This window comes from Macrobrachium rosenbergii, chromosome 5 (assembly GCF_040412425.1).
Source record: "Macrobrachium rosenbergii isolate ZJJX-2024 chromosome 5, ASM4041242v1, whole genome shotgun sequence".
Taxonomy (NCBI): domain Eukaryota; kingdom Metazoa; phylum Arthropoda; class Malacostraca; order Decapoda; family Palaemonidae; genus Macrobrachium; species Macrobrachium rosenbergii.
This window is the reverse complement of record NC_089745.1, coordinates 1,790,918-1,813,322: the sequence shown is the minus strand read 5'-3', so window position 1 is coordinate 1,813,322 and position 22,405 is coordinate 1,790,918. Positions and strand designations below refer to the sequence as shown.

Below are 22,405 nucleotides of genomic sequence, written 5' to 3'. Positions count from 1 at the left end.
TAGAAAAAAGGCATCTAGTTTTAAATTTACTTTAATGGAATAATGAAGTTTGTACAATTTATACATGAGAACCTTCCTCAGACTGACGTAATAACTTAAAAGTCCATCTTAAAACGTGAGTGATGACCTGAAAATGTAGAATACAAAGGTTTAAAAATGGTGTCAATCCTAAATGCTGTAAGTGTTCTGCTGCACAATATTTTCTTTTTATTTTATGGGGAACATCATACGAAAATGAATACAATCTCACTTCTACATAACCAAAGTTAATATTCTTGATTATGAAAATAATGAAGCCTGCTTCGGAGTCTTACAGAACTTACCTAAATACAAACGAGACAAAACAAGCATCCATTTTTATTCTTCTTCATCTGCAAACTTCCCGCCATAGAAAGGAATAAACTGATTTATTAATTTCCAGTCGAGGAAGTACAAACCCATTGCTCCAGCCCCTGCTCCAAATACACATGCTGATGGTACCCTTCAAAGATAGAGAAGAAAAATTGGAATGTGAGAAAGCGTACATGAAGCTTATGAAATACTTCATTCGACAAGACAATTTAGGTGAAAAAATTTGGAAAATTTCAGGGAACTGAAATGATTACTACTAATATACACAAACCAAATTTATGTACACAACTAACAGTCCTTGGCCAAAGACTAAGGACTGGGACCTATGGGGTCATTCAGCACTGAAAATAATGTCGAAATAATTGGAGACTGGAAAGTAATATTGGAAGGTAATATGAGCAGAGGTACAGTAAAAGAAATGAAAGTGGGTTGCAGCTAGGGGCCAAAGGGACACTGCAAAGAACCTCAAGTAATGCCTACAGTGCACCACGTGTGGTACACTGACAGCACTACAGGGTTGGCTGTTGGTAGATTAACTGGACTTTAATAAAATGACCTTATTACCAAGTTTCAACAACCAACTCCAGTTGGGATTTTCCTTGTCCCAAAGCATTGTGGGTAAGGATGTCTAGTGTATTTGTTATACCTTACAATCATCTGGAAATGGGGCTACATGGACAATGCTGAATCCACTGGTTCTTTTGTTGCAAGTGTCACCAACCAAGTGGGATTTTGGTATTCAGGCCTTGCTTAGAAAAAACTTTGGTTCTTAGTAATGGCTCCTTTGTTCTCTAGATTAGTTTGACTATACTGCAAAATTTTAGAGCATTTTTTTTAGTCTTTTCAATGTTTAAGACATTCATCTCAGTAGCAAATTAGTAGTTTTAAAGACACTGGATTTTCCTTATGCGCTACAATTAGAGGGAAACTAAGTGGGAACCTGGGTTCTCATTTTGCGTGAAATACTGTAACTTATGCAAGTTACGGTTCTGACTAAGATAAGTTTACTGAACATTTCAAAGACACCCAATCACTAGATAAATGAGGATCTGGTGATCTAGGATATGTTGGGGATCTGCCAATGCCTCCAGCCATGTGTAAGGACCTGGTGACCTGGATTATAAAGTTAGGTCACAACCTATTATAAATGATAGTTAGTAGAGCCTAGGTTAGTTCAAGTGGATGGGGGAGAGCTTCTAGACAGGTCAAGGCATGGCACCCTAAATTAGGTTAGGTTGGGATACAACCCTGTATTTCACTCCTTATACATTTTCTCCCACATAAAACCTGTTTCCCACTGTGGTCCCCCATTACAGTAGGATATAGAGGGGGGGGGGTCCAGTATTTCAAAGACTACTATTAGACTACTGAAATGAGCATCATTTATGATGAAAGCACATACTAAACCACAGAATAATTATTTTCAACTCAAAATACGACAACAGTTTAAAATAATTTATCAGGATACCTTAGAAACTAACCTAAGCTAGGGTGCTTGATCTTCACCTAGACCCCTAACCTAACCCTGAGTACTGTGAAACCTACTGTCAGGCAAGGATATTTCCAGTTATTTTTGCTTTGTTAGATTTTATGAATAACTTGCAGCCTAGGCCGGTAATACCTGCAGGATAAGGCACGTCTCATATATTTAGTTACCAGTAGCCTAAAAGATTTTACTTTGTGTGTGCCACAGAAAGGTAATTCTGAGGAAGGGCTCCACACAAAGGTATTTTTATTAAAAAAAGTTTTTGGACTGGGCAATATAGAAAAGGATCTACAGGTGAGATAACTTGAAAATTTGCCAGAACAATACAGGAATTTTACCATCTTTTGTTTGTTTCTACTTTTGACAGAAAAATTCTGCAGGACGTCATGTTAAGTACCAGCCCCTCGAGGATGAAGATAAAAATATAAACAAAAGATGGCAAATTTCTCACATTCTTTTGATAAAATTTTCAAGTTATCTCGCCTGCAATTCATTACATACAACTTTCGCTATATTGTTTAGCCTAGTTCCTCATTGGACAGATGGGTATCGTTCTCGGCCAGCACTCTGCTGGCCCCGCGTTCGATTCTCTGACCGGCCAATGAAGAATTAGAGGAATTTATTTTTGGTGATAGAATTTCATTTCGCTGTAATGTAGTTCGGATTCACAATAGCTGCAGGTCCCGTTGCTAGGTACGCAATTGGTTTTTAGCCACATGAAATAAGTCTAATCTGGCGAAGGATTAGACTTATTTTATACCTACCGAACCAATTGTTTACCTAGCAAACGGGACCTAACTGTGGAATCCGGAACACGATTGTACCGAAAATGAATTTCTATCACCAGAAAATAAATTCCTCTAATTCTTCATTTCATTTAACCATTATCAGTAACCTCATTTTTACCTAAATCTTAATATCATGCCGATGTGGTTACCCTCAGGGAAGCCTTACGAGGATGAGACTTGGCCAGTGGCCTTGGGGACTTGTCGTAGCAGACGAAGCTACCCTTTCGTTTCATTATCATGTAAGAAATACTGATAAATAATTAAATGCTACCATTCAATATATAAATTTCAATTAACAATAAAATGGAGTTGGTATTTGCGTTTGACAACTGCATTTAAGAATATGTAGCATAAGGTAGACTTCGCCATTATCATGAAATAGGGTATTGATGGCCAATGCTACCATTTTATACATAAATTTCACCTAAAAATGTTCTAAAAATTTAATATCTATATAAAATCAAAATTCTATTAAAAATAACAGAATAAAGTCAAGATCTGCGTCTCGAGAATTAATATATCGCATTCCATAAAGCAAGAACCCGATCAGCTGATCTCCGGTCTCGTCCTCCATAGTTATGACGAAATCTTACCCCGGGCCAAAATTTCCTTTCTCTCTGGCGATAAAAAGATATCTTTACGCATCACAAATAAATATTTACTCGACTCACCAAGACTGCGCCATCTGCAAGTGTCTTGGGCCGACTGGAAGTTTGCCCATGACGGAGCTGACGAGCTTCCCGACGAGCGACATTTTGTGTTTGTCCTTGAAGGTCCTCTTGGCTATCACTGAAGCTCCTAGAATAAAGTCAGAGTCCCTGAGGAAATTGGGTTATGGTAATTGGTAAATAACTACCTCTCAAAAATGCAATATTATGATATTGATAAATAAATTTACAATCAATAAAAATTTATTATATTTTTTAAATATTAATTTACGTTTAAATATCTACTTTTTAATTTTATCTTATTGGCTTATTTATTCCTGCGATAAAGGTAAACATTCACACTTGGTAAATATTTACCGTCATCAGACTGCAATATTATGAGATTAAAAAATGAAAATAAAATTAACAAAAATTATTGCTACTATCTTAATATCAATCTCCTATCTTAGCATATTTCTGTTATTTCGTTTCTATAACTTATTTATTTGTGTATTTGGTTAATATTTACTTCGTGAGAATACAATATTATGAAATAGAAGAAAAGAAGTAAAATTAATAAGAATTTTTTTCTTTTAAATATAAAATTCTCATATTACCACAATTTTTTATTTCATGTCAGTGGCTTAGTTATTTATGTTTCTTGGTACAGTACATATTTACCGCAAGATATCAATATTATAAAATTTAAAAAGAAATAATAAATAAGAATTATTAGTTCTTAAATATTAATTTTCATAAATAGCACAGACAACTACATAATACACAGCTGTAGTCAGTCCTCTCCAAGGGTGTCATATCATGATTGCATTTGCAGAACAGGCATTAATAAGGCCCATAAAAACTATATATAAAGAAGCATTCGAAATGTATGGTGGCTGCAACGTTCATATAGTGTTTTAACGGGCATTTAAATCTTATATATATACTGTATATATAAATATATATATATCAGTAAACATAAATGACAGGTTATAAATACACATTAAAAGCGAGAGTTGTGAATCAACACTAAAATATTGTGGTTCTAACCTAAAAGGTGGCTAGGGAAGAGAGCGGCACTAATTTCAAGAAGTGGAATTTAAGATTGTAAACAAAGTGCCGCAAGGAAACAACGTTTTGTTGGATCTTAATAACCTTATATCAAGGATCGATGCCATATATCAACGCCATTGGGAATATTTGAGGCCTGGAGCGTTCTGAAAGAGCGACAGATTGGATTACGCGTGACCTTGCGCATATCATAGGCCTGAGCGTTCCTGACGAGTTGTTTTTTATTTTGGAAACGACGGAGGCTGAAAGATTACGCCACTGTGAGTCCTATCATTCCGGGAGCTTACGTATGATCGTTAATATGTTGTTCTCTCTTTTATGTTGTTTTCTTTTGCGTTGCCCTCGTTTATGTTGTTTTCTTTTATTTTGTTCTTTTTTAGAGCGGCGAACTGAAGAGTACGCCACTGGGAGTCTTAAACTCTCCGGTAGCTAGCGTACCTATGATCTTCAATATGTTGTTTCCTTTTATGTTGTCCTCTTTATGTTTTTTTCTTTTATGTTGCCCTCTTTTATGTTGTTTTCTTTTATGTTGTTCTTTTTTAGAGCGACGAATTGCAGATTACACCACTGTGAGTCTTAAACTCTCCGGTAGCTAGCTTACCTATGATCTTCGATATGTTGTTTTCTTTTGTTTCCCTCTTTATGTTGTTTTCTTTTATGTTTTTTTCTTTTATGTTGTTCTTTTTTTAGAGCGACGAACTGAAGATTACCCCACTGTGAGTCCTGAAATTTCTGGTAGCTAGTTTACCCATGATGTTTAATAGTTCTTAAGATGGCCATAGTGCAGCACTCCTCTCACGCTTTAGTTCCTAAGGCTGCCGTTGTATGTCACCCTAGGGCACGTTGCCCTAAGTTAGGTTAGGTAGGTAAGATCGGGTTAGGTAGAGACCTGGCAATATAGGAAAGGTTATATCTATTTATGCATAAGGAACCTGCCTGGTCAACGACTGGCAGGGATCAGGACAAGCAGCTAAAATAAAGTTTTACCAGATTTCATTCCCGCTATTAAAAAATATATATATGCTGTATATAGGTTCCTTCAATCTTTTTATTTACTTCTTTTTGGGCGGAAAGTCGACGTCCCATGGTTGTGCAGTGGCCCCTTATTTTCTTCTGAATTGGGCCTTAATATCAACTAATTTGTTACTAATCTTCAACAACTATACCAGCTTTTGTCAAAGATATGCATGCATAAAAGACTTAGGTTTGTACATCTATGAAAAGTATGAATTATTTGTTCATTTTCACTTCTGGCATTTAAAAATCCATAAGCTTTCCAGTACAAAAATTATCACAGAATAAAAATTGGTGTTGCCTCTCGTAAGCTGCTCTACTGTGAAAGTAGTTTTCTTGGTAAAACTGTTAGTTTGCTCATCAATTAAAGACAATTTTCATTGGTATTGCAGTATGTAATTTTATATTTACAACTGAATGAAAATTTAAGGCTCAAAGTTCAGTGCACGAAAATAAGCTAATTAAACTCAGTTAAGAAAAATTCCTTTTCAAAAGTTGTCTTAAATGTGTGAAGCATAATCATTTTCTGTGACTCATAAAATGCTGCTTCTTTTGTTTCCTACAGAGGCTCTGGACAGGAAGTGGGTCGATCATGTCACTTTTTAGAATTCAAAGGCAAAAAAGTTCTTGTAAGTATTCTTTTCACCATACATTTACTGTTGTGTGTGATGATATTGTTGATGTAGTTATTTCAATATATGTAATGGTTCATTTTAATATTTGCCGTTTGGTAGAACCAGTAGACTTAGAGTGTATGCTGTTCATCTTTAAAGTATATGGAACATCAAATCTGATCATTTCTTTTATCTGTGAGACTTATATGATGACTATATATTGATTGTATTTTACAGCATTTCCTTTACTTTCAGCTCGATTTTGGCATTCACCCTGCACTAACTGGGATGAGTGCTTTGCCCTTTGTAGATCACATAGACCCAGAACAGATTGATCTGATTCTTGTCTCCCACTTTCACTTGGATCATGCCGGTGGACTGCCCTGGTTCCTCATGAGAACTCGTTTTCGAGGCCGTTGTTATATGACTCACCCTACAAAGGCAATTTATAAGTGGCTTTTGTCAGATTACATCAAAGTCAGGTTAGTTTGAAGGATTTAGTTAATGGTATCATATCTGCTGAGTTTACTTATACAGCAGCGTTAAACTGTTATTTTAAAACTTCAACTCACCGACAAACGAAGTCTTAAACTAAACATGTTTATAGAACATTTCTTGCTCAGAACAGCTTCTTTCATTTCCCAAAAAATGTGCATAAACTCTTGTTACACCTTGTATATATATATAGTATAAAGAACAGTACTGGTATACTTCCTTTTGGCATTTTTATTTACTCATTTTCAATGTGGGCCTTTTGTTATTTGGAAGTATGCTTCCAAGGTGAAGGTGTTTTTGATTTGTTCAAAAAAGAGAGCAAACCAACCTTGCTGAATGTATATACATATAAGAGGCTTAAGGCTTGTATAGCTGTGAAAATTAAATTATCATGAATATCTGATTTTTTTTAACCATTATCATGTTTCCTACTAAAATTTAGAGCAGTAAAAAGACTTATGTTAATAAGTGGAATATTGTAGTACATATATATTAGCTGCCTGTTGTGGAAAGTAAAGTCTGTTGAGTTATGCTGTCTTTTGTACTCATGAAATCCTTAACCATCCTCACCTTGGCAAATTTTATGAGTGTGTTCCTTAAAGTACTTACCAACCTTGTTCATAAGCAAATATTTTTATAGTTTGATGAACTGCTAAAGTTTGGAATTCCAGAGTGAATTTACTAATTATATTTAGTATGTAGGAGTAGTAACCGATGCCTTTCTTTGCAGCAATATTGCGACTGAACACATGCTGTACTCAGAAAGTGACCTCGATTCTTCGTTAAACAAAATAAATGTCATTAACTTCCATGAAGAAAAGGAGGTCAATGGCATTAAGTTTTGGTGTTACCATGCAGGCCATGTTCTCGGTGCTGCAATGTTCATGATTCAGATTGCGGGTGTGAAGGTATCTATGATGTTGTTTTATGTTTATAATACCATCTAGAGATAATGACCTTTGAAAGACACTACATTTTAGTGATTAAGTAGAGGGATTAATTATATTTTCTAGTTTATAGTCATGAGTGTCACCTTGTCCAAACAGTGAAGAGTACAGCATTTTTCAGCTGCTGTAGGTTTTGAAAACAACTGCAGCAATAGAGTTCAGTCTGGTACAGTGTACTGAGGAAGTAGTTTTGAAATACTGAAATCATTAACATTTTTAGATCAGCTTTCCCCTCTATGAGATTTGACAAAATGGCTGCTTTCTCTCCTCTTGTCTTGCATATGTACTTTCTGCTTAATTTCCCATCTGGTCCAGGTTTCAATCTATGCCCTTTGTGATTTTCTGGATCTTGTCCTGCAACTTTCTTATCAGCTGCTTTGCTGCATAACTGCTCCTTTTGCCTTTTCATAATTTGTCGAGACCATCTTGGTTTATGAGTTGACATTACTTCTAAGTGTTACATAGGTAGATATTAAAGTATGCCACATGATGGATCTGGAAAAGAGAAATATCCACTGGCCTGGAAACAAGGCATCATTCCTCCATGTTCATGTCCATCTTTAAGTGTTCTGGGATGCCCAACACTTTTAAGCCCTACTCTGCACAGAGAAACCATTGATCAATGGACCACTTCACACACCCTGATCAAGTCTTGAAGGACAAAACATTTGTCAATCTTTGTTCAAGGTAGACGTAAAGGAGCTGTAAGTTTTTTCTTTTGAGCCCACAGAGTTATGTTGTAGTATTACACTTCCCTGCAGATACAAGAACAAATAAAGGGGTGATGGTACAAACCACAGGAATTGAGCATTATCTTGAACTGATAATGACAAAAAGAATTCACACAGCTAGAAAAACTGAGAACAGAATGTGGAAAATTGAAGGTAACCAGTTGCTGTGAAACTAGGAACAACAAATATATTCTTAATATTGAATCAGGAAAATAACTGAAGTTCACTGAAGAAGTTCAATTACAGTAAAACTTAAAAAACTCCCAATAAATTATTACATTTGCTAAGCAGTGTGCATTTGAAAACTGGCAAAAGACCAAATGCCTAATATTGAAGCACCACAGATTACTGCATTGAAACTCCATAGCAAACTGAATTGCTGAAGAAATCCCCTGGCTTTGTTAAACTTTGCAAAGTTAAGCAAGAATGGGACAAGTGATCCTTGGGAGCAATAAATTATAAAAAATTCTTACTTGAGAACAAAACAAGCAGAGCACTAATATTAACCATGCAACAGCAGGTGAAGGCATTGGCCCAGAAGTCAAAAACTTAAACAATGTCCATTAATATTCACATCTCACAATAGAAAAACATTAAAATGCATCACGATTAACAAGGTATTGGATGAATAAGTGAAAATGAGTGGCACATCACACAAAACATTTAAAATTCTGTTAATCCTGGGAGAGCATAGTGGCACTCGAGAATGAGGGTAATACCTTTTGCAATGCTGGAATGTTGTCTGTAAATGCAAAGAGAGGTCATTTTGTCTTTCAAGATTTATCAAGTTGATTTGACAAGGGAGCCATTTGGAATAAGGCTGTTTACGATTACAGTATTGGGTTTCAAGGAAAAAATTTTTATTGTAAAAATATATATAGTTGACTATGAAATTGAGTTAATTGTAAGTAACGGTGTGGTGTGAAAAACTAATTTGGTTTTTCAGAAATAACAGGTCATTTACAGTGCATCTGTAATATGCTTTGCTTGGGTCCTTATATTTGTAATGACTGGTTACGCCTTGTACACATCTTCATTTCTGTTCGACAGCTGCTGTACACTGGAGATTTTTCAAGGCAAGAAGATCGTCATTTGATGATGGCAGAGATTCCACAGATTCGACCAGATGTTTTGATGATTGAATCCACCTATGGTGTCAGCATCCACGAACCCAGAGAAAGCAGAGAATCCCGTTTTACGACAACAGTGCACACAATTGTCAGCAGAGGGGGTCGGTGCCTGATACCAGTATTTGCCTTGGGTCGTGCACAGGAACTGCTTCTAATTCTAGGCAAGTATTGTGTCGTTTTGTGGATATGGGTGTGCATGTCTCAGGAAATGAGAAAAGATTGGCAATTAAAGTTTGGGAAGTTGTTATTTTTGTATTTCTGTGTCAGTAGCCTGTTCTTTCTTTGATATTCTAATCCAATTTTCCTTGTATAGATATGTGTCATTTAATGTAATGACTGTTCACCACTCTCTCTTCTCATCTCTTGCTGTCAGTTTTACTGTCGTGAGACATCAGACTCCTTGCTTTTAATATTCCTGTCCCTAGGAATATATTTTATGAGCTTTAACTTGATTTTACTCTACGGTGTAAGTACAGAAACAGGCTTGCCTCCCTTTGGATTCAATATACAGTACCTCTCCTAATTGAAAAGGGGTTTGTACTTTTAGAACAAGGAGCCTAAGAGCTTGGGTAATAGCTTGGAACTGGGAGCATTCCTTTGAATCTAATTTAAATCTGCAGTGGTGGAATGTGCAACTTATAGTTGTTAAGACGAAGATGATTAACAGTAATTAAATAATATGCAGTGGAAGTGATGTATTCATGTTTGTTGTTAGGTCAGTGAGAAGATATTTCCATTGGGCACCTGATGATGCTTTGATTTTTACCAGAAGACTATTATACTCCCATGATCTGCTTCTTCCGTTTTTATTCATATGTTAATTCTTTTAACATATGAATAAGTATGAAGAATGTAGAGGTCAGTGATCTAAAAATAAAAGCAATTTTTAAATATATGCTTCATATAAATTAAAATTTCATCCTTTTTTTTTATTGCAGATGAATACTGGCAGTTGCACCCTGAGTTACACGAAATTCCAATATACTATGCATCTGCCTTGGCTAAGAAATGTATGAGTGTCTACCAAACGTACACTCATGCCATGAATGAAAGAATTCAGCGCCAGATCTCTATAAGTAATCCATTCCAGTTTAAGCACATATCAAATCTAAAGGTAAAATGTGTTTAACAACAGACTCATCATTGGTCTATGTTTATATAATGATAATGACTTTGTATATGATGATAAAATGTTTTATTAGTAGACATAAGTGTTCTTGCTAGATTTACCACAACTTTCAGTACAACTCCGAGGGGGATTAGAGCTGTCAGTGCGCCTCATGTGGTGCACTGTAGGCATTACTTAAGGTTCTTTACAGTGTCCCTTTAGTCCCTAGCTGCAACCCTTTGCATTCCTTTTAATGCACCTTTGTTCTTATTTTCATTTTTCCATCTTACTTTCCACCCTCTCCTAACAATTGTTTCGTAGTGCAACTGCGAGGTTTTCCTCGTGTTACATCCTTAAAATCTTTTTATTGTTTCCCTTTCAGTGCTGAATGATGTCATAGGTCCCAGCACTTAGCCTTTGGCATAAATTATATATTCCATTCCAACTTTCAGTACAAACTATTTTTATATTTTGGTGTTTTGTATCTTTATTTGTAGGGAATGGACCAGTTTGAGGATATTGGTCCCTGTGTCATCATGGCATCGCCTGGTATGATGCAGAGTGGTCTGTCTAGGGAGCTGTTTGAGATATGGTGTCCCGATCCAAAGAATGGCGTTATAATAGCAGGTTAGTATTAGGTTTTATTTGGTCATTTTTTTTTATTCTCAGTTGATGTTTTTGTAATGAAAGAGTATTGTTTTGTCAGTCAATAATTTAGGATGATTCTTGGCTTATGGGTTAAATTGTGCAGTGATTACATTGATGGAAATGCATTGTTATATAAGTCTCCCTTTTCCATGTATTAGTCCTTTAAAAAGGTAAATGAAATTTTTTTTTCTCCTTCCAAGGTTACTGTGTGGAAGGCACTCTAGCGAAAGAAATTTTAAAGGAACCTGAGGAAGTGACAACAATGTCTGGTCAGCGGTTGCCCATGAAGTGCTCTGTAGAGTACATATCATTCTCAGCCCACACTGATTACGAGCAGACTTCACATTTCATCAGAACTATTCGTCCCCCAAATGTGGTGAGTGTACAGTACTTGGAGAGTGTACAGTACTTATTTACTCATATATAGTTGGCTGAATTGCCTTACAAAGGTGATTGGCTCCAGGACACCTGCTTTTCTAAAAATCCATGTTAATTTCAAATTCCTTTTTCAAAATGGCTTAATATAGGATATGTACTCTAAATATGTAGAACCTAAATCATTGAAAATGCTATGAAAGTAATTGTTACACAGACCTTGAGTTAATGAACTTCCGTGTACCAAATTTCATTAATTATTGGATATGTGTAAGTCTGAAAAAATAAGGCTCGTAATTCGTACTCAAGAAATAATATGATAGCAAATGCTAAACATATCGGATGCTGAAACGAATGAGAACAATGCTTGCTTGTTGAAACCTGTTTGTGAGTTTTCTTTGTTTCCAGTGAAACTCTGCTCTTCATATCTAAATGCAATCTTATGTCTGTGCTTATGCAAGTATACAAAAACTTTATATAAAATGCACCTCATGCGCTATACTGTAGACATTACTTAAGGTTCTTTGCAGCGTCCCTTCGGCCCCTAGCTGCAACCCATTTCATTCCTTTTACTCATTTATGTGCTCGTCATATTGTTGTCTTGGACAATATACTTTTATTCATGTAATATGGATGTGTAAGTAGTGGAGAGACTGCACCACGTTAAGTTCTCAAACATAGTGAAAAGCACTCAAGTGTTGCAATTTAGCACCTTTGTACATTTTTCGAGAGTGCAGTAACATTCTCACATTGCCTTGAGGGTCAGGAATGTCATAATTAATTTTTATAAGTATTCCTAAGTAAACGTTACTCCATTAAATGAGAAATTATTTTCTCCATGCTTTCGTATGTCCACTGATTCTGAGAACCCTTAAAACTGTAAACATGTATTTTTGTTTCAGGTGTTGGTCCACGGAGAGATGACAGAAATGTCTCGTCTGAAGTCTGCAGTGGAGCGGGAGTATGAAGGCATCACTAAAGATCCTGTCAGTGTATACAACCCTAAGAATCTGGAGACAATAACTTTCCACTTTAGGGGTGAAAAAATGGCCAAGGTAAATTGGGCTGTTTGCGGTGCAGTCGACCCCTGGTATTCGCGGGAGGTGTGTACCACACCCCCTGCGAATGGTTAAAATCTGCAAATACTTGACAGCCCTCTAAAAATGCTTATAACTGCCTATTTTGATAGTTCAAAACGCCAAAAAACCCTCTAAAAATTTCTATACCTGAATATTTTAATAGTTTTATCACAAAAAGTGCATTTAGTCATGAAAATTATATGAAAATACAGTTTTTTGTAAGTATTTCTCTATGAAAAATACTGCAAATAAGCGAATTTTCCACGAATAATGTGTATATATTTTCTAAGAGTAATCTGGAACTGTGAATAGGCAGGGGTCCACTGTGATATCATTCATTACACGTTTGTGACAGATGATTTTGTGTTGACACCAACTGATAATTATTATAGATATAATCATCTGATACATTATTTAAATACAGCATTCATATATTAATCTTTCCAGGTAATGGGGGAATTGGCTCTCAACAAGCCTAAAGAAACTAGCGTTGTGTCTGGCGTCCTTGTGAAGCGTAACTTTAATTGCCACATCATTTCTCCCCGAGAATTGGGCAGTAAGTTTTATTTTTTTTTACTTATGCTTCATAGTACATGTAGACACATTTATGTAATATTGTATTTATGCATTTTGATATACTGGGGTAGTTGCTAATGGTGTCTTGTGAGAATTTTTTAGACATCTCTTTTCTACCTTCTATATTAATTCAATTTTCTCTTAAGTAGAATAAATTAGAAAATATGATATTATGTTCAGATATGTGGATTTGTTTTGTCTTTTTCCAAGTTGTTTTGTATTCATGTTTCAGAGTACAGCGACCTCTCTGTATCGCAAATCAATCAGAGAACAAGTATCCACTATTCTGGATCCTGGCAACTCCTTCATTACTTGTTAGCGTCCATGTACGGCAACGTAGAGGTGGTTCTCACAGATACTGAAGAGAGTAAAAGCATAAGAGTATTTGATTCTGTGACCATCATTCAGGAACCACCTTTGGTGGTGATAGAGGTAAAGTATGTTTGACTGAGCTTTTCAGTCAGTGTTGTTGAGTATGTATATATGAATTGCTTTAAGTGGTTTGTAGTTGTGTGAGAGAATTACTTTCAACTTCAAAAAATTCACACATTTTGTAAAATGTATATTAATTAGATTTTTGTCATGATGGCAAACAGTTGTCCATCACTATATGATCATTCGATGTAAAAAATTTTTTGCATATACAGTATAATAATTGCTAGGTACTGTAGTTAAAGAAAACACTTCTAATGCATTCATTTAACAGACCTTTTAAATGAATCTGGTCACTTTTGGCAAGGCAGCATTGTTCTTCCACTGGAAGATATGCTCAATTGTTGCACCCAACATTGTATGCATTGTGCTGAGGTGCAAATTGCATGATCCTGTCCTTGACATCATTCTGCGTCCAGTTGTCACTGAGACAACATGTCCCTCTGTATTATGATGTCTTTGTACCACATTAAGCAAGTTTGTGATGATTGTGTACATTGCAAATATGAAAGTGAACTCTTAACTAATTGCATTGTCAGGGGAATAAGTGTACCATGCAATTGTATTCAATTGTCTGAAGAGTATGAAGTGTTTTGAATGTCGTGAATGTCTCCCATGCAAAGTGCAGATGTTTGTTGTAAGGCTTCCAAGCCCAAGAAGTTTACAAGACCATGGTTCTTGAGGGGTGTGTGCACTGTAGCAGTGAAGGACAAGATGCTAGTAGCCTTGTGAAGCCTACTGGCAGTTGGTTTTATCATAGGTACTTCATAAGAAGGACACCATTGTAACTGCAGATGTGAATGTGTCCTTAGCTGCTAAGAGGATCATGAGGACACGTGACCCCTTCACGGAGATATACTGTAGAAGCTCTTTTCATCTGGGTTCAGGATATGAACCAGAAGTAGGGCAGTTTATCTGTCTATCATCTGTAACAGAACTTATCTTTGTTTACTTATCTCAAGGGTCAACTCGCAGGTCCTGATTACAAAGGGGATGTATGTCATGTTTGGTGTGAAGGATATAAGAAGCAATCCCAAGTTTGCTTCGTAATGGCATTGGGAAAAGAGCAAGTAGAAAAAAGGGAGCTGCAAAGATGCACACAGAGAGGATTTATGATGGTTTTATAGTGACCATCAAAATACATCTGTCATCCATATCTACACAGCTGGTAGTGTCTTCAGTTTTTGAGTGATATATCAGGCAAAACATCGTCCCTGTCTGGGTTCTCCTTCTCATAGATAATTTCTGAGTCATCCTAAGGCCAAAAGAGATCGGTACCACAACACTGAGATGTATGTTTTGTCTTCCAACACCAGCCAGTTGTGTTTCATGACATTCAGGGTGTATTATCAGTAATGTATGGTAAAGAGTTTGGCCTGGTTTCTTGATGTTAGCCCAGATAGGCTGGTCAGGGACTACTGAAGGACCTTCATTGTAAAGGATGTTATTGACTTTAACATCAATGCTTTGGATGGAGTTCTGCCGTCTGCACTGAACTCTGACTAAGTAGAGGATTCTGAGCAATAAGTCAGGCTATCCTGGTTTTTTTTAATGGAATATGAGTTTCTCATTCATTCTCAGTTAAATTGTTTTATATTAAAATGAATTGTGCTTCTCAGAAAGCCAGTGATTAAGGGGGACTAATATTTCCGAAGAAGGACTGGAGAAGAAAAAGTAGATGTTTTCCATGATAAATTGCGCACTTGTTCCCTTCTCTGAGGATGTTGCATATATATTGGGTACAGAGACATGACTAGTTTCATGACTAGTTGGAGAAGTGACATGTCTGGCAGGCAACGATGTCAGGATTCTTCAATATTATGCTTACAGGTCATCCTTCTTGTTTCACATCCTCATCTTCTGCATATCCTGGTTCTCTGTATCCTTCAGTGTCTGGCCTCTGAGCCTCTCATCTTTTGTCTCCGTCCAGAGGAACTGCCTCTTCCCCTCTCCTCAAGTCTAAGTCACCTGCTAATCTTAACAGTTCTTTCCATTTCTCATATTTGTTGGAGCTGATTGGTCTGGATGGTGATGGCAAACTAGCTTCATCCCACTCTAAGGGAAGGTGCAGGGGTGAAAGGGGTATTGTTGACAAATTCTCGTGGATTTGACATGGATTGTGGAATGTAATTACTTGGAACACTTTTCCTATTTATTCACAAGTTGTTAAATGATTTTTGCCCTTGCATCCGGTCATGGTGGACTACATAGCAAGGGCCACTAATTCCGTCAGATTTTACTCCTCCTTATTAAAACTTCCATTATGTTTCTTTCATCTTAAGCATTCCTTTTGTCCTTGGTATTATTATTTTAAATCCACAGCTTCCTTTATTACAAAAATTAGCTTTGCAGGTTGCTAAAGTGTCTTCTGTTGTATTAATTTTTTCCTTGTAGAGCCCTCATTCCTCATTCATACAGACTTTCATCCGCTTGGTTTATCTTTAATTTAATGGTATCTCATCCTTTGCATTCATATTTTTTTATTATGTTTTGTATGCAGCTGCCTCCCAAATGAGGTTGATGGAAGAAACAGCATTGTAAATTATTGGTTTTTATCTTGGAAAAGTGTTTAGAATTTTTATGAATTTTTTTTTTAATTACATTTGACCTTTTTCTCTAGATTGCATAATCGTAGTTCACTGCTCACATTTAATTCATTACATTGTAATGTTGGGATTGTTAATTTTGGGCCAATCCTGAATAGATTTTACTGATTATAGACATTACTTGCAGGTAGGTTATTGAAAAATAATCATTTGGTGATCAATGTTGATAAGATTTGTTGCGTTGGTATAGTATGGAAAGCTATTGAGAATACAGAATCAAATACTATACTCTAAGGCTTCTTTTGTTTTGAAAATTTCAGTGGATTGCAAGCCCGACGAGTGACATGTATGCCGACGCTATAATGAAGGTCATCTTAAAGGCTCAGGACCTTGATGACAGTGGTGAAATCAATATTCCCAGTATCCCTGCTTCTGGCTTTGACAAAATGCATTTTAAGGTAAATATTTTTTTATTGTATCTTATGAAATTCAGTTCCATGTAAGTTAACCAAGTACATGTATATCAGTTATCAGTCACTTGCTAATTCTGTTTGTGTCAAGTGCACTGCAAATTTATTGCTTCATTTGGTGAAGTGTTTGTTTTTGTTGGGCCCTCCCTAGACAAGCTTTGAACATCATATGGAGGTGTGTGCAGTAAACATTTTTAAAGAATGTTTCTGCTGCTTCATTGGAATCAAATTGTTTGAAAATTGTATCTTCAGAACCTGAAAAGGGCTCAACTTTTGTTATTGTTCTCATAAATAAAACAGTGTAGGTTTGACTTACTCTTGAATGAAGAAATGCTCACTTTGTAACTTCAGGGATTGACAGAACGTTTGAGAAATTTAGCCCAAGCATATGTTCATAATGTTCACACTTTTCATGTGTGATTTCACCGTGGACGGTGGAACAGCCTCCCAGACGATGTCGTGCAATTGGAACTTCAGAAGTTCAAGCGAAGATGCAATGCATTACTACCTTAATACTATTCTCCTTGCATTTTAATACATTTCTATCTACAGTATTTATTGATTTATTAATTTATTTCTCTTTTTAACAAGTGGGATCTCTTCTTTATGTATTTCCCTTTACCTCTCTTACTTCTTCCTAATGAACACCATAATATTCTTTGGAAACTTGAATTTCAAGTCAATGCCCCATGTGGGCTTGTTCCCTATGAATGTGTTTCATCTTACGAATAATAATGATAATGATAGTGTTAACAAGAAAAAAATATGGGTGGGTAGGTTTACCTTTACATAAAATTTGGAAATCATACTGTTTTTCAAGCTGTGTATTATTGGTTTTGTCAATGTAGGACATTTCTGTTTGCAGGAATGCCTAATCGAGTTACTCCAGGAGTTATTTGGAGAAGATTCTGTCCCTAGAATTTTTAAAGGAGAGAGGCTGTATGTGACAGTCAACAAGCTGAAGGCCAATATTGATCTTACAAGTATGGTATGTATTTCTAGTATAATTTATGCTGAGTGTATATTCATATGTATTTTTGGTAGAATTTAGGCATAGTATATTTGTTGCTTCTTATCACACATGCAGTTCTGTTGTACGTAAAAGTTGTGCATTAATTGTATTTTGGTATCAGACCCTAGATGATGAAGTGAATACTTCTATACCCTTAGGAAAAGTAAATATTATGCCATTAATTTAATAGAGAGGAAATGCTCTAGAAATCATATATGCATACATACTTGAATATATAACTTATTAACTGAGAGAAAGTGCCAGTCCAGCCCTGTCAGAACCTGAAGTTTTCAAAGAAAAACAAGAAAGAAAAAACTAATGCACATTTGTTATGCACTTTGGAGTTACTGTAAAAAATAAACGATTAGAGGTAAGGTAATGTAAGCCAAGATTTTCTGATGGCTGCATGAGTCAAAACATTCTAGAATTGTAGGTGGTTTTCAGGGAACAAGTCTTGGTGTACTTTTTGGAAAAATGACCTCGTTCAGTAAGTCTTTTCATTGTGAAAATGAAGGCATGATATACTGTGGTTAGACGTTGAAAATTTCCCATGTAGTCTGACCTTTATAAAGAAATGGATGGGCCTTGAGAATGCCCCATGTAGTCTGACATTTTTATTGACGACTGGGCAGCATTCAGAATGTTTCATGGTGTCTGACATTTTTATTGAGGACTGGGCAGCATTCAGAATGTTCCATGGTGTCTGACCCTTTTATTGGAGACAAGATGTAATGTAACCCTTTTTATTCAGGACTGAAGGGGCCTTGAGAATGCCCCATGTAGTCTGTCCTTTGTAGTGATAACTGAACAGGCCTTGAGAATGTTCCACGTAGTCTGATTATTATTGTTTTCATTTTATTATTTTTTTTAAAGACTTGATGAGCCTTGAGAGTATCCCATGTAGCCTGACCCTTTTATTGAAGACTGGAAGGGCCTTAAGAATGTTCCTTGTTGACTGGATGTGGCTTGGGTTGACATATCCCCTTTCTAGCAAGGTTATATTTTATAGTCTGTGCATTTGTAAAATTGCAGCTGTATATTTAGCCCATAGATTCCCACTAGCAACTTAGGTTGATTTGGAGCAGGTTTCAATTATTGCCTCAGGTTGCTTTGACTTCATTGCAGTGTTTTTTCAGACTTTGTCCACTCCATTGGTAAAGCTAGGCAGTTGCACAAATGTTCTTGATATCACCAACATTAATGTTCTCAACTGTTTTAGTAAGGTTTGGAGATATGGTACCATTTCAGGTATCAGACATGGTACTGTCAAAGAATGTACAGCAGTATAAGAGAGCAAGTGTGGACAAAATTGGCAATAAAGCTGAAATAGCGGTGATATATTTTAAAAGGTGATGCATATTGGTAGGAAGGGAACACTAGTATAATGATGGCAGGCCAAGGAATGCAAAAGTTAATCTTATCTGCATTTGGTCATTCTAAGGAGGGGACTTGATTGAAAGAAAGGCTTTATAATTCTTCTTCAAATTACACTGTCAACTTTAATTCCTGAATTCTTTCACTGTCGTTCTATTGTTTTTTGTAATGTATAAGTATTTGGGATGGGTAGTCTGTTACCATGTCTGGCGTAGTGTGGACAGAAACAAATGAAATATGTAAACATTGTCATGATTATCATATCTTGCTGTTCTCCAAAGGTTTCACTAAACTGTGACCTTTTTATTAAATTTTCGTTAGCATTACATTATTTATTTGTTAATTTGTTAATTTATTTGTTCTTTTTTAATAACTGAGCTCTTTTTTTTTTTTATTTCCTATTAACTTTCTGTTACTTCTTTCAAATGAATTCCATATCTTTGGAAGCTTGAATTTCAAGTCAGTGGTCCCTGAGGCTTGTTTCTTATGAGTAAAGTTCATCTTCTGAATAATAATAATAATAATAATAATAATAATAATAATAATAAGTTCTATTGAATATTATTGCTGTTTCAGCTGCATTTATTTTGTAGAAGACTTTTCTGTTTTCCTTATTGCAGACTTCTCTTCAGTGGGAAATGAAAAGTCTTCTCTAAACTAAATCATCTAAGCTATGCTAATAATGATAAGTGTTTAAGAAGGGTCTGCTGCCAAATAATAATAATAATAATAATAATAATACAATTTATCTCACATTTTTCTTTACTGTATTTCAGAGCGTCACATGTGAAAATGAAAAGCTACAGAGGACGGTCCAGACAGCAGTGTCCAAACTTTATGAGTCCTTGTGTCCTGTTACAGTCTACACCAAATAAATTTGTATGTGAATTATCTAATTTTTAAAAAATATATTCTTTGATAGTTTTGTTGTTTACTGTTCTTTCCATGCCCTTGCAGTTTAGTGAATGCATTTTGTAATTGCATAGAGTATTTTTAAAGATTTATCAGCATTTTAGCGATGAAGAGACTGAGAAAGACATTGTTGCCCAGTCAGATTTGGTCATACCAAAAAAATAGTGATTTCTTACCTAATGGCAAACACATTTTAAAATAAGTTAAGTTAAATATTCTACGTTCTTCAGAGAATGCAGGTTGTGGTGAGGATGACTGCTGAATAATTGACTGCCCCATCTTAAATTTGAGTTGGCAAGGCATGACTTGTACAGTTGGGGAGGAGAGTTGGGTTGAATTATACTCGCGATAATTTAAAGAGGAGTAAACAAGATAAAATGTACAAGATAATGCACAGGGCAGCAACTTGAGAACGAATTGAATTCATGTTGAAGGTAAAATGAAAAGCCTCGGGTTCTGCTTTTCAAGGAGGTGCACAGAAATATGACAGCTGATTGATGGTGTAATCTGGGTGATTGCACGGACTGACAAACATGATCCTGACCAGGCAGCAATGTCTTGTTCCCAGAACCTTACATTATGAGAACAGACCATTAAAAAGACACTTAAGTAACATGGCATTTATTGAAAAACAAAAGAATGTATGATAAGGAGAGATGCACTGAAGAGACAAATTATTAGACTAATAAAGATGGAATAGAGGAAAACATCTTGTTGATGTATTTGGACATTGAGGAAGTATAGGATGAGATGTCAGGTAAGGAGAAGGGTCCCGAGAAACCAGATGTGAACTTCCAAAGGTATTGCCGAAGTTACACGAACATGGGAAAACATCACTTGTTGATTGTGTAAAGGACAAGAGTGAAATAATTCAGTACGAGGAGGGCCATTCATTGGAGGTGATTGGAAGGGATACTTAATAGTGTTTCTGTGTGGGCTGCATTTTAGCTTAGTTGTATAATGTTTATATACAACCTTGAAACTCTCACTAGTTTTTGCAGTTTATATTCATTATTTTATCATTGTATTGTCTTACAGTATCTGCTGTTCTGTTGGCTTAATGCATCACTCCATTTAGTTTATATATATGTATATATAATATATATATTATATATATATATATATATATATATATATTATATATATATATATATATATATAAAATATATATATATATATTAATACAGTGATCAGTCAAAAATAACGTAACGTCCTGTAGGTAGCAATAAGATAGTCAAAAAGAAATATGGGAAATAATAAGGTAAACTGAAAATTAAAAAAAAGGTATATAAGGTAAAAAAAAAGCTTTTGTAAGCAAAATTAAAAATATATATATTTATATAGCTATATATATATAATAAAATATACTGTGTGCATAAAATGCACCAAATATATATATATTATATATATATATATATATATATATATATATATATATATATATATATATATATATATATGTGCATATAAATATATATATATATGCATAAGTATATACTGAGGTCCTGTGTATAGAGTATTTAATTATATTTAATAAATTATTTTGAAGCAATTTGAAATGTTATTGCAAAACCTTCAGATTTTTTTTTCACAACCTATTGCATTAAGTGATGTTAACTGTCGATAACTGTAGAACTATTCCGTGTATAAGAACTGGAATTTTGGATCACTTTTTCGCCTGTGTTGAAATCCCTGATGCTCCCATTGTGATGTCTCTGAGTAGAGCCATTGACCCTCCCACCCTAGTACTATAGTTAGCAAAGTGTTAGTTATGTTCAGGGGAGCGGAGCGAAGTTTTACCATAAAAATCAAATATATGTTTCGTGTAGCATGAACATTTGTGGTTACAAATATGCTTTTAGCAATGAGTTCTTAACAAAGAATGTTGTATAGCTTTTTGACAGCACTTGAAATTCATCTTTAATATTCATTCAGTACAGACAAGTGATCAGTACCTGTCTGTGGTTTTATGTTTTATTTACTTTACACACACACACACACATACACACACATACATATATATATATATATATATATATATATATATATATATATATATATGTATGTATATGTGTGTGTGTGTATGTGTGTGTGTGTCATTGCAGCCTAGAAAATGCAATGGATTATTGTGAAACGCCGTCAGCAACAATAAAGCTATTGATTGTTCGTGTACCTTTCCATCTCTGCCTTTGGTCAGCAACGTGTATTATTAAACTTCTGCCTTCTGCATCGTCATATATATATATATATATATATATATATATATATATATATATATATATATATATGCATATATATATATACATTTAAATATAAATAAACAATCCGTGAGGAAAAATTTCTTATAAAATACTATAATATCCGGGAAAAAACAAACTTCTCAGAATGGGTGAGCCGTTCCATACCTCCGACTCTCACGTCGACTCTAGTAAGCAAGAAGTTGCCTTGTCCGATTCTGGACCCATGTGAAATCGCGTGAAATCGGAGTTTTTATTGTCTGTAGTGCTTTGATTCTTGTGTAAACTAAGTTTTATTATCGTTACTTTGAAAGTTGGTGACGGAAGGAGTCGGAAGGACACGACAGGACAGAAGTCCTACG

At 35.3% G+C, this 22,405-nt stretch overlaps 1 protein-coding gene and 1 long non-coding RNA gene across 3 annotated transcripts; one reads left to right on the top strand and one right to left on the bottom strand.

Annotated features, from left to right (window-relative positions):
* Positions 1–15: 15 nt before the first annotated feature.
* Positions 16–3,425, bottom strand: LOC136838420 (uncharacterized). Its single transcript, XR_010852993.1, has 3 exons — positions 3,297–3,425; positions 324–481; positions 16–127 (listed from the first exon to the last, which is right to left on the bottom strand). It is a non-coding gene; the product is annotated as an uncharacterized lncRNA (long non-coding RNA).
* Positions 3,426–4,300: 875 nt separating this feature from the next.
* On the top strand, positions 4,301–19,826 carry Cpsf73 (cleavage and polyadenylation specificity factor 73). 2 transcript variants are annotated; one of them, XM_067103292.1, is made up of 14 exons: positions 4,301–4,603; positions 5,923–5,986; positions 6,227–6,453; positions 7,197–7,374; positions 9,195–9,435; positions 10,213–10,388; positions 10,880–11,009; positions 11,231–11,406; positions 12,308–12,460; positions 12,932–13,040; positions 13,293–13,492; positions 16,359–16,496; positions 17,374–17,496; positions 19,671–19,826. In XM_067103292.1, the coding sequence occupies exons 3-14, from the start codon at positions 6,260–6,262 to the stop codon at positions 19,767–19,769; spliced, it is 1,917 nt and encodes a 638-aa protein (XP_066959393.1). In that variant the 5' UTR covers positions 4,301–4,603; positions 5,923–5,986; positions 6,227–6,259; the 3' UTR covers positions 19,770–19,826. The 2 variants fall into 2 exon arrangements, with proteins under 2 accessions (XP_066959393.1, XP_066959394.1); XM_067103293.1 differs by lacking the exon at positions 4,301–4,603 and adding an exon at positions 5,038–5,059.
* Positions 19,827–22,405: the final 2,579 nt, after the last annotated feature.

Bases quoted from the DNA above. Each gene is read 5' to 3' on its own strand.
- Cpsf73 (XM_067103292.1), top strand. From the start codon at position 6,260: ATGAGTGCTTTGCCCTTTGTAGATCACATAGACCCAGAACAGATTGAT. The intron at 9,436-10,212 runs GCAAGTATTGTG...TTTTTATTGCAG, and splicing joins GGAACTGCTTCTAATTCTAG to ATGAATACTGGCAGTTGCAC. The intron at 13,493-16,358 runs GTAAAGTATGTT...TGAAAATTTCAG, and splicing joins CACCTTTGGTGGTGATAGAG to TGGATTGCAAGCCCGACGAG.